The sequence below is a fragment of the Mizuhopecten yessoensis genome, unplaced genomic scaffold (assembly GCF_002113885.1).
Source record: "Mizuhopecten yessoensis strain PY_sf001 unplaced genomic scaffold, ASM211388v2 scaffold3459, whole genome shotgun sequence".
NCBI classification, from domain to species: Eukaryota; Metazoa; Mollusca; class Bivalvia; order Pectinida; family Pectinidae; genus Mizuhopecten; species Mizuhopecten yessoensis.
In genome coordinates this window covers 504,984-517,574 of record NW_018405055.1, presented here as the reverse complement: position 1 = coordinate 517,574, position 12,591 = coordinate 504,984, and the positions used below count along the sequence as shown (strand labels likewise).

At 34.9% G+C, this 12,591-nt stretch overlaps 2 protein-coding genes across 2 annotated transcripts; one reads left to right on the top strand and one right to left on the bottom strand.

The window, feature by feature from the left end:
• Positions 1 to 1,322: 1,322 nt before the first annotated feature.
• LOC110447561 (78 kDa glucose-regulated protein-like) lies at positions 1,323 to 8,258 on the top strand. The gene is made up of 7 exons (XM_021493338.1): positions 1,323 to 1,443; positions 1,783 to 1,947; positions 2,561 to 2,792; positions 3,068 to 3,315; positions 4,074 to 4,464; positions 4,771 to 4,920; positions 5,120 to 8,258. Exons 2-7 carry the CDS (start codon positions 1,820 to 1,822, stop codon positions 5,948 to 5,950), a joined length of 1,980 nt encoding a protein of 659 aa, XP_021349013.1. The 5' UTR covers positions 1,323 to 1,443; positions 1,783 to 1,819; the 3' UTR covers positions 5,951 to 8,258.
• Positions 8,259 to 8,443: 185 nt separating this feature from the next.
• On the bottom strand, positions 8,444 to 11,650 carry LOC110447562 (orexin receptor type 2-like). The gene has a single exon (XM_021493339.1). The coding sequence runs from the start codon at positions 10,628 to 10,630 to the stop codon at positions 9,467 to 9,469; it is 1,164 nt and encodes a 387-aa protein (XP_021349014.1). The 5' UTR covers positions 10,631 to 11,650; the 3' UTR covers positions 8,444 to 9,466.
• Positions 11,651 to 12,591: the final 941 nt, after the last annotated feature.

The following is a 12,591-nucleotide window of genomic DNA, read 5'->3' as shown; positions in this document are numbered from 1 at the left end:
TTGATTTAAAGCCAGTATGCCTCTTTGCGACTTGTAAAAGAGAGGTTAAGCTCCGCATGTCCTAAGTATATAAGCAAACTTAGATAATTTGCCATTTAGTAGCATTCAATTGGGTCGCAAAAGGGATTGAAATATTACAATGCTGGTGACCTGTTTGTATGAAGACATCGGCCATGTTTCCTTCTTAAAGATGAAGTTAACATCGGCATGCACGAAACAAATCAAAAGTACGTGTTCAATACCAAAACTGACATATCTGAATCCGATGTGTAACGGGGGTATGAATATATGACATGTAAAGTGGTTGAAATGCTGGAAAACCAAGCTATGTTTTAGAGAGCTTGTTGAAACTAGTGTTTCGTGTAAACAATATTAGAGTAAATTGCACATAGGAGGTTATCGATAACCCTGGGGACTAGTAGTCCACAAGCAGAGTCAACCACCTTGTAACGTAAACTTATCACTAGAATTACGAGGTAGTAAAGCCCGATATAAAAATTAGGTAAGGCAGTGCAGAAAGCAAAACAAATCACGTTGTTTACTGTGCTATATGGCCTTTTCGTCAATTTAGGACTCGTCAGTATAATTAGAATGAAAAAAAAAAATTTGTTCCGAAATATCCAAGTTATATTATTTACAGAAAAATCGGAAAGATTTCTGTCAAACTGTATATTTTTCAAAATTATGATATTTTATCTACCACAAAATTCTTATTTTAACAATTGTATTTTACGTAGCTTGTCTCATTTTCTTTTCGATTATAAATGTTTTATTTACTGCCTGCTACATTTATCACCAGCATTTAAAAAAGTATGTATTTAATTATTATTAAAGATAGTTCGAGTTAAACTAACAAATAATGTGTAAAATATATTTACCGCACACAATATGACTAGACCATGTTTAGAGTGAATGTAGTATGACTAACAGTCAAAGAGAGATAACTCTCCCAACCATCATATTCATCATAATCGGTCTGACGCAATAACACAATAAGTGTCAATATATTCGTATAGAGCAACGTGTAGTTACTGTAATAGATTTCAATCCATGGCACAACTACTAGAAAGGTCACGGGTGCATACACTGTGTTGACATCGTTGTTGGTACCAAAACCACGCCCCTTTGTTTACTCATCAATTGTGACGGGGGTGTGATTTCATCATTTCAACTTATCTTGACCAATGAGGTAGTCACTCATCGCCCCTAGCACATCACCCAAAGAGACAATGACACGACACACACATACGTTTACTTTGGAGTACCGAAAGCATAAATAGGATTGTTAACATGAGAAGAAACACTCTCTTCTACAACAAAAGTTAATAATATAGAGAACGTAAGCAGATTTGTCGAAATTATAGTACACTCGATCTACAGTGGACATTTGACGGAACCTGGTATTGAGTTAAACAAGCTGAGCACCTATTTAAACTACAAGAGGTAAACTTAAAAAAATTAAAAAAATTAGTAGATAAATAAAAGAAACTAAATTTTAACGGTACTATCAAAACATGATCACTTAGCACGAGGGTTGATGCAAATGTTGACCATTTAACGTGTCCTTATCGTATGGTGGTTTATTATGAATAATATGAAATATGACACCGCAGTCTTTGTATTATTTTTAGGAATCACTACCAAACAGTTCATCTTCGTTGATTATTTTTCAGTTTTGTTTTAGTCAATTTTACTATATTTTATTTTTATTTATATATTTGAATGCTTTTAACTTTTTCACTTATAATTTTTTTCTCTCTCTCTCTCTCTTATAACAAATAGGAAAGACTGTTTGACTGCCTACAGAATATCCAGGGCGATGAGGAACCTAGTCTTGTGTATGGGACTGGCGATGGTGATAGCTGTGTCATCAGCTGTATCTAATGGCGGGAAAACGGACAACGTAGGTACTGTGATCGGGATAGACCTCGGGACCACGTACTCATGGTAAGTATCTATTTAAATTTAACAAACGTTCTTTAAATCCAGTATCGTAATCATACAATTACTGATACAACATACATTTATGACATCACCGAAACATTATTATACTGCTTTCATGAGTAAATAAATGGTCCTTTTTCGGTTCATCTGTTATATTAAGACTTTTATTATTGCTTTTCTAACATCAGTACATAGGTACCACAGATATAAAATAGTGTAACATTTTCATTGTTTAAGTTTACATATCCATCCTGTATATGCTAGCATAAACTTATTATAAACGCTTACCCTTCCGGAACACCTGGTTTTGCGATATTTTCTACTGTTGGTTTATGGTTGTGTCATTGTGTATTGACGTTGTGGAATATTTTCAAATTTAAAGTTATAAACATTACTTAATTAAACCAGTTACATCCTTATTGTGAAAATAACATTCTTATAAAAAATAAATACAGGTTATGCTGTAAAATGGATAATTTTCAAGTTGAAAAAAACTGGTATTCAAATACGTATGTACTGTTGATTATAAGTGATAATTCGATGATGGCCTTTTTATATTCTTGTTAAAGTTGAAAATTGCCAGATTAGAAAACACTTTTTTAAAATTTATCTTCAGTGTTGGAGTGTACAAGAACGGAGGCGTAGAAATCATTGCTAACGACCAGGGAAACCGTATCACACCCTCATACGTGGCCTTCACCGATGGAGGTGAACGTCTGATTGGAGACGCCGCAAAGAATCAGCTGACCAGCAATCCTGAGAACACTATCTTTGACGTCAAACGTATGATTGGTCGAACCTGGGACGACAAGTCAGTCCAGAGCGACATCAAGTTATACCCTTTTAAAGTGAGTACTTTTTTTAAAGTTCATCATCAATCATGCATGACGTAACTATTCAAAACAATAAAAGAAAAAAAATTAAGACGAAAAGACCTAAGACCAAATGATGCTAAGGTGTCACAATGAAGTCAAGTAGTAGCAATTACCAGTTGCTTATGTTCGTTGAAAAATAATTGCACAGATCACGAGAACATCACAATTGATACATTCATCAAATAATGTTCTTAAATAAATAAAGTAAATCCAACAGTATAAAAATCTCTATCTGTTTAATTTCCCAGGTCATAAACGAGGGTAACAAGCCCCATTTCCAAACGGCCGTAGCTGACGTGAAAAAGACGTTTGCCCCAGAAGAGATATCAGCCATGGTATTGTCCAAAATGAAGGAGATAGCCGAGAGCTACCTTGGTGAGACGGTACACAATGCCGTAGTCACAGTACCAGCCTACTTCAATGATGCCCAGAGACAGGCCACGAAGGACGCCGGTGTCATAGCGGGCCTCAACGTCATGAGGATCATTAACGAACCGTAAGTACAATTAACAATATGTGGTATGTTTACTATTTAAGGATTTGCTTCCCAAAATACGAGCATTCTGGTTGAGACCACTCGCCATCCCAATGTTCGTATTTCCTTATTGCTGACAATATCCCTTGTATTGATATAAGAAATAGACTATGTGTTTTGTCTAATTGCAACTAATTCAGAAACATATGTTTCAGCAAATGGAGTTATGGTCCCATATTTTAATTATTGACAAACATTATTTAAAGCCGGTAGGGTTTTGACTTATTTTCTTTTCGATATAAAATGCGTATAATACATGTAGGACCATAGCAACATTCAAAACATTAATTTATTGCTAATATTTATATTGAAATAGAGACATAAAACTTTATTTATATATTTTACGCTCGATATATCAGTTAAGTTATTTAAACAGTAGTTGTTGTCACAATCAGATCGATGAGGCCGAGGTAATGGTCACGTGACCAAATGGATTTATAATCTTTACAACATGTAATGATTGTTTATGCATTACAAAGGGGTAAGCAGAGCATATGTTAATAAAGTGATATAAAAAACTTGTTGTTGGCAAAACTCTTCCTCTATTTGCTTGAGTTTGTTTCCTTTTCTGTTATGATATGCTTACATGAAGTTGCGTGTACGTAATATTTATTAGAAATGCAATTTTAACGATAGCAGTCTAAATATTGCAAAAGACGTCTGACGATGGACTTGACCCATTTCGAAACATACCAAGTAACCTAATATCATCATTACAGAACTGCTGCAGCTATCGCGTACGGTCTTGATAAGCAGGACTCGGAGAAAAACATCCTGGTGTTCGACCTTGGAGGCGGCACGTTTGACGTGTCCGTCCTGACCATAGACCAAGGTGTGTTCGAGGTCTTGTCCACCAATGGCGATACCCACCTGGGCGGGGAGGACTTTGATCTGCGCGTGATGGAACATTTCTTCAAGGTGATAAAGAAGAGGACTGGTAAAGACATACGACAGGATTCCAGGGCTGTACAGAAACTGCGTCGTGAGGTGGAGAAGGCCAAGAGAACACTATCCTCCCAGCATCAGACCAGAATTGAGATCGAGTCTCTATTTGACGGAGAAGACTTCTCAGAGACAATCACCAGGGCCAAGTTTGAGGAGCTCAACATGGTAGGCATTTTCGTAGATATCGGCGGAACCCACATTAGTTTGGTACCAGTGTGGTTTTTGCAAAAGTGTTGGTATCGTTAATGTTTTTGTTGAAATTGTCATATGCTCATATGTACCGTTTGTGTACACTTCAGTTTGATAAGTTGTTGGTGATGAAACAGCAAGCGAAAAATTCATCTAAGACAAGTGGAGTGTAAACTTAGCATTTCAGAAATAAACTTAGAAATGAAAAGCATAATGTAAACATCTCTAAACTGTCAAATACGTCACCCATTCAATGATTTGACTTTCCTTTTTCCGTTGCAGAATTTATTCCGGAATACACTTAAGCCCGTAATAATGGCCCTTAAGGACGCCCATTTAGAGAAGAACGAGATAGACGAAATTCTTCTGGTGGGCGGTTCCACTCGGATCCCTAAAGTGCAGCAACTGATTAAAGAGTTTTTCGATGGAAAGGTGCGAACACATAAAATTATATTGACATATGATATCATGAAAATTGCGAAATAACACTATTGTTTTTAATTAAACTCATATAATACACAATATCAATTATATTCCGTATTCATCACGACACTATAACTGCTAGACATTTAATCACGAGTATGTCGTATTTAAAGTCAGTACGAATTAATTGGTTTTTGTGCGTTAACAGGAGCCGAGCCATGGAGTAAACCCTGACGAGGCCGTTGCTAAAGGGGCAGCTATCCAGGGCTGTATTCTGAGCGGAGACGGGTGCAGTACCAACTTAGTGGTGGTGGACATAAACCCCCTTACCCTCGGCATCGAGACGGTCGGCGGGATCATGACTACACTCATACCTCGAAACAGACCTGTTCCTAATAAGAAGTCACAGATATTTTCGACCGCCGCTGATAATCAACCAGCCGTGACCATTTCCATATACGAAGGAGAGCGAGCCATGACCAAGGATAATCATTTGTTAGGAAATTTTGATCTGACGGGGATCCCACCAGCTCCAAGGGGTATCCCTCAAATAGAAGTCACATTTGAAATCGATGTTAATGGACTTTTGAAGGTGACAGCCGAGGATAAAGGAACTGGAACCAAAAAAGAAATAGTTATTCAGAATAATAATGACAGACTGTCACCTGATGATATAGAACGGATGATAACAGAGGCGGAAAGATTTGCCAACGAGGACAAAAAAGTGAAAGAAAGGGTAGATGCTAAACATGAACTTGAAAGCTATGCTTATTCATTAAAAAATCAACTTGAAGATAAAGATAAGCTTGGCGGTAAACTCGGAGAAGAAGATAAGTCCACACTTAAAGAGGCAATAAAGAAAACAATTCAATGGTTCGAAAATAACTCGGACGCAGATACAGAGGATTTTAAATCACAGAAGAAGGAGCTAGAGGATATCGTGCTTCCGATCATGAGTAAACTTTACGAGAGTACAGGTGGAGTCCCGCCCCCACAGACAGAGAGTGACAGTGATAAAACGGATCAAGCAGAGCTCTAGTAGCTCTACACAGGAGGAAATCCTTTATATCCGATGTTTAAAACAACTAGAAGTTACCCGGAACTCATTTCTAACCAAACTGATCTCATAAGCAATATGATACGTTGCAAATAAGCAAGCGAGTGAGATAAGCATGTGCGAGCTGATGGGAAGGTATTGTAAAAAAGTGAATTAATTTCATTCATTATAGAATTGTGCTATTTATTTGTGTACATGACGGGTAATTATGGAGACTGATAATTTATACCAGGTATCATTCTATTTAAAAATGACATTTAAAGTTGTCTTTGTTTCTGATGAATGATAGTAAAGCGTTTGATTCGTATATGATAACAGATATAAATTGCCTTTATCTTTATTTTTTTTGTATGGCGATATGTTTTTTTTTCTTTATTTTTATATTGTGATATTTTTGTTAGTGTTTTATATTGTGAAATGAAACATCACTAAGATGTAGTGTGTCTTTGTTTGCTTTTACATGGCCGTAAAGTTTTAAGCATTATTGTTTTCATAAAAACAGCTGTAATCCAAATTAAGAAAGTCTCCATTTTCAGTTGACTATTTTATAGAATTAAGTAACAATGTATGTTTGAAAAACAACTATTTTCGAGCATTTGGAAGGTATGAAGTCAAATCAAACGGTTTTCATGCATCTTGTTTCTTGGACGTTAAATATGTTTTATATATGTACTCCACCTCAGTCTCGTGTAAATGTGACCATAATGAGAAGGAATCAATTATCATTATTTCCTATTTCAGCTGGGTTTTTTTTATATAGAAAAATAAAAATAAAATGGTATTGTTATATATGTCGTGTAACGACGTATATCTGTATTGGACATATGAAAAATATCTTTAACACACTTGACGATATGTTAGATAGGTGACGATAGTTTGTCAGTTTTGGAAATGTTATTTGTTACTTTTAGCATAAAAAATCATCGTTTAGAAAGATCAGGGTAGTTTTAGTATTGCCTCTGTAAATAGTAATTTAGATTTGTCGTCCAAACCTTTTTGAAAATTTGATTAATATGATTTCTTTAATATTTGGAATGGCTGATCTTTGAAATTTCATTATATGACCCAATTCTTTTAGGAATTTTCTTTTACAATATAAACTTTTATGAGCTTTTGCACGTGTCATATGTTATTCCAGAACACAAATCAAATCGTTATAAAGGGAAGAAAATAAATAGGCATCCGTCCAACACACTTGCAAAAAAATAAAATGAAAGACTACTATTGGTAAAAAAATAAACTGTTTGAAAAACTATGTAAGCTGCTTTCATGTCCCAATGTCTTTATTTAAAAGGAATAGAGAAAGGTAAAAAAAGGATATGTATTTTAAAAATGTATTTTCTACCCCACATTTTGGTAGAAAATAATGAATGTATATTTTCCTGCGAAAAGGACAACTTAGCAACAACCGCATAATAAAAAGTCGTTAAGAGGTATTTTTAAACAGTATTATACAAAAGTGTTCTTTCAGTGGTTTTACTTTTACATAAGCTCGTATCGAATCAAACAGCACATATTTTTAAATATGGTACATGTATGTCAATACGTGAAGTATTGGTACTTATGGTAAAAATGGAGCTATTTTTTTCCCAAAAAGGTCTCACCTTCATGGATAATATGAAGTCATTTAATGCCCGAATGGAAAGATAGTGAAACCTTTCGATCATCTCTAGACTATATAAAGTAATCTACACAATGTAATATGTTAATAACTAGATGTTACAGCTGCTTCACGTAAAAGGGTCAGCAGATTGAGCCAATCTCTCCTCACTTCGTCTCAGACTAACCGTCGCATGGCACTAGGCCTAATCTATTAATATGGCGAACATTGCTGATTCCCCCTTCATATTTCCCTTACAATTTTGTCAAAACACACACTTTGTATTTTCAATCAATATGAAGAAATATTTGCTTACTTTTATACATTTCCAAGCTTATCATCATATATGTTTTGATGATAGTTTTATCTTCTTGGTAAATGTTGCAAGTTTTGATAAAGTCATTACAAAATCTGAATTCATAGTCAATAAGAGGAAAAGAAAAAGAAAAACCTATTAAGCTTATTCTACGATGTTGCTATCTTCTTTTTGTTCATCCACAATTTTTGAAACACCAACTGTATTTGTCTGTAAATGATTGTTTTCCCAAATTTTGTGGGATTCTTCTTCCTTGAATTATAGAAATAAGCTGGTGATATGATAGTCATTCCTCATTTCATTCACTAAGTCCAGATCATCATTTACAACATTTATTTCTTCGCTGTACTCCTCTGGAACTCTTTTTACTATCACAATATTCCTGTAAAGATAACATAGAAATGCCAAATTGTCGATTAGTTATCTTTTATCTAATCTATATTCACAGTCGATGATAACTTATTTTCATAATTGATGTAAAATAATGTACGTGATTGACAGTCAAATTTTGATTTGGGCGCATGTTTGTAAATATGAACAAAATATAAAAAGATACATATACATTTCAAGGAAGGTTTATTTTAAAAGTTATAGATCAAGTTCTAGATAAAGCAAAAAACAAACACTAGATATCTACTCCGTACAACGTCATATAATGGAGGATATTTTGTGATTATCAAATAATTATCTTAGTTATATAGAACCTATCATTTCATTTCTTGGAATGTTTATACTATCACACATGTTGTGTTTTATTTTGAGGTATTACAATGAAAACAGTCTGTTGTCATAGTTATATACATAATTTACACAACAGTATGGAAGCATGTATCAATACAATTCAGGATAAGAATATTGATGCCAAACAACTATACCGACCAACAACACAATGCCAATATGTTAATTGTTATGTGCTACAGTATTGTTAGAACTCCAGCTAGCGGTAATATATTAGTCAAATGTGGTCTCGATGAATGTGTACAATTCTAAAAATACATACTCTCACCAAAATATGTGATATCTTCTGAATACAAAGAACTGTAAAACAATAATACGAGCAAATTTGTGAAAAGGATTAACATTACGGGAAGGGAATGTTCCAACATACTTTTTACAACGTCCTTTCATTTGGTAAATTGTACTAAATGATTATTCTGACTTTTGCTTCCGCTACATATATATTGTTTCAAATGCTCTAAAACGGTTCTTCTATGTATTATAAACTTGGTAAAAATACATCTTGAACGTGATTGGAAATAAAATATATCAGTTGTTATTACATAAAATTGAACAATATTCTATATTTGATATTAAAATGTAGTTGAATCAATGGTTTTCCTGGACTTATTTTGCTGTGTTCAAAATACAAAGGTTATGTATGATAAGCGTTTTTCCACAATGGCTACTTTTCTTTAATACACCCCCCCGGTAATATTTTTTTTCAATGATATCCAAAATATAAAGGTATAGACCAAACTATATAAATGATCATGTTACAAATATTTTAATAACCTAAAGAAATTATTTTATCCAAATGCTACGCAAAGACTACGTTAAAAGGTGGTACAATGTTAAAATATCATCATTCAAATGAGAAATGTACACGCTTGCCTAAAATTGATTTCGCAGAATGCGGAGATTTCGGAGACCTCTGAGACCTCATCGACCGTTCAGACCTTCGCGCTTTGAATGACCACTGACCCCGTCGTATACCCTTGCACATACGCTTGAGTTCATATCGGAATCTTTTATCAGAAAACCCATAAATAACCGGATCCGCAGCTGTGTTAAAGAAAACCATCCATACAAATGTGTAGTACGCGGCTCCACCTGAAAACCCAAGAGAGCACTCGAACGTCTTGTTCATGAAAAATGCAATGGCAAGCACATGATGTGGAAGAAAACTGAGGATAAAGCATAACGTCACTGCCAAAAGTGTCATAGTAGATTTTCGAGTAGAACGATCCAACATTTCCGCGGGAATAGGACATGCTTCTCTAGATTTAATCGATCCCTGAGCATTAATGAAATATTTCCTATGTCTGTACAAACCTTTTACGATTAAACTGTACATCAGCGTCAGGGTTATTGTAACGGTCAGAGCGATAGTGGACATGATGACCTGAAACACTTTCATATAAGTAGAATCAGCATATTCATCTGCAACTAAACACCTGTATCCTCGAAGGTCGTTTAGTCCAACCTCGACAGCATTCTTACCAAACATCACAAATGTCGGCCAAGATAATAGTACGGACATTATTAACCCGATAAAACAGCATTTCGTTGCCTGCTTACCAGAAAGTTGCTTCTTGTTCGGGGTGCAAATCTTACGGTATCTGTCCCCAGCAATCACTATTAACAACAATGCAGACGACAGTGTTATGACGTAACTTCCGGATCGTCCTATCTTGCATGCGTATTTTGATTCCATTATCAAAGGGAAGCATAGATATATGAAATAGAAAGGCATCACCCCTATGCAGTTGACCATATCCAGTGAAGATAACCAGATAATATATGTTCTGTAATTAGATTGCCGAAATCTCATCAAATAGATCCACAAAACAAGGGAATTTCCAAGTATTCCGAACGTGGTCAGAATACCAATAAGAACGATTCCCCCGATGTTCCTAGTCATAAAAGCGTCGTTGACATCTTCGAGATTCGTGTTATTGTCGAAGCTGAAATCAAGAAGCCATTTGTGACAGGCTACAACTGTTAACATTGTAACGTTAGATTCCATTGTTGTACATGAAACAAATGAGGTATATTATCTTTAGTTTGTTGCAATATTACAGAATGTTTAAGTTTTGTAAGTTCTGTTGTTCATTTATGCCGATGATGACACTTAACAAATCACAAATAGATATATATATATGTATAAACTAGTTAAATATCCCTTTTTGTAATGTTTGAGCCATTTCACAAAATCACAATCTAATTGTAGAATCAATTTCGTGTTATCTAAGACCTGTTAATAACGTATCACTTCCTGTGCGACTCCTTAAATTCCGTGTATGACGCACCGTTCTTCCACAAGTTTTGATTACCGTCACCATGCAAAGCAACAGTACATCCATGTAAGCGTTAATTCTTTTGTTGTAGACTTCAAGATACACTTATCACAATGTCAAATAGATATGGAAAAACTTCAGTAAAAACACAAATATTTTGTTTTCCTTTAAACATTAATAACTGCTCGATGATGATTAATTTCAGAGTTACTTGATTACTAGTCCATCACACGACGCTTCCAGGCAGACATAGTAAGTAAAACATGAAACACACAACTGGAATGGATTCGCGGATGAAGGTTTACAACATGGAACAATGAAGACGCCTGCTGGCTACTACAACAAATAGTTGAAATAGATGATGTTTACTGTCTATGGTATAACGAGGAATTTCGGCACAACTGAAACGTGTACCGTATCACATTTTGTATATAAATCAGCGTAACACAGCCAAAGTTGACTCACTTTTATAATACATATTGGTTCGCCCCCACAGCTGCTTCATATCAGCAATGCAAGCTTGATAGTTATTTCAAGTACACCTCATCTAGTTTTCGAATCAGTAATGTTGCCTTTTTTTGTTAAAATTCCAGAATGTGAAGCATTCACATATATCAATCCAAAGCACGTTCATTTAACTTCATGTGAGGTTTTCATAGGGCAATATTAACTCTGACCGCTGTTAATTATCTTCACAATCATTGTGACGCTTTATCGTCGTCCGTGCGCGTACAAGTGTGTGGTTTACACGTCGTATCGCCGACACCGGAAGCTGCATGGATATCGTGACGGGAAGTGGACAAGGGGTTAGCGCTATTTGCCTTCAAATATACCTCCATTTATGTCATGTTTCAGGACTGTATTACCTCATCATACAATACACATTTACACTTTTAAGTTGTTAGTGTGTGGGTCCTATTGAATTCCACAATTTTCATAGGAATGTCTCAATATAATAAACAACTAAATCCATATAGCAAAATGTGTTGCATACATTTTACGGGCAATGTAATTTTATAGGTGCGCATAGATACAGCACAGGCCAAGGGTACACCATCCGGTTGGATCATTTGTTAAAGTGTTACTATTTATCTGTCAAACTATCTATATCTGGTGTCAGGGCCAGAGAAAACTCGGGCTAACGTATTATAGAAAACAAATAATACGGTATTCAAGTATATAACACATGTTCTTCCTTACAAACTCATATTGCATATATAACTCACCAGGAACACAGCGATGTGAAACCGAATTAAAGTAACCAATGATTCTAGAATTTGTAATATCTAACAGTTACTCTTAGTACTGAATGTAAAATATAAAATATACGTAGATGCACGCGTGTGCACATGTTCTTATTATTGTTGAAAAAATAGATAGATTTAATCTGAATTGAGTCTATTTTATATCCTATGTTAAACATGTTCATGGATATTTTATATGGAAGTTAACCAATCCGACACCAAAATCTATTCAGCTTAAACCTTCTCCCTATATTTCTCGTGTTTCTTAATCTATCCAGCAAACCACTTTTCCTTTATAACCCTGAACACCAGTAAGTTAGCCAAATCACTCTTTCTGGTATAACTCCAGAACACAAATATATCCAGATTTTAAATTGAACAAATAACGGAAGATAAGTTATATGTATAACATTTAATTAGCGACATCATGTACATATAGTGTAAAC

Bases quoted from the DNA above. Each gene is read 5' to 3' on its own strand.
- LOC110447562 (XM_021493339.1), bottom strand. From the start codon at position 10,630: ATGGAATCTAACGTTACAATGTTAACAGTTGTAGCCTGTCACAAATGG.
- LOC110447561 (XM_021493338.1), top strand. From the start codon at position 1,820: ATGAGGAACCTAGTCTTGTGTATGGGACTGGCGATGGTGATAGCTGTG. The intron at 3,316-4,073 runs GTAAGTACAATT...TCATCATTACAG, and splicing joins ATGAGGATCATTAACGAACC to AACTGCTGCAGCTATCGCGT. The intron at 4,465-4,770 runs GTAGGCATTTTC...TTTCCGTTGCAG, and splicing joins AGTTTGAGGAGCTCAACATG to AATTTATTCCGGAATACACT.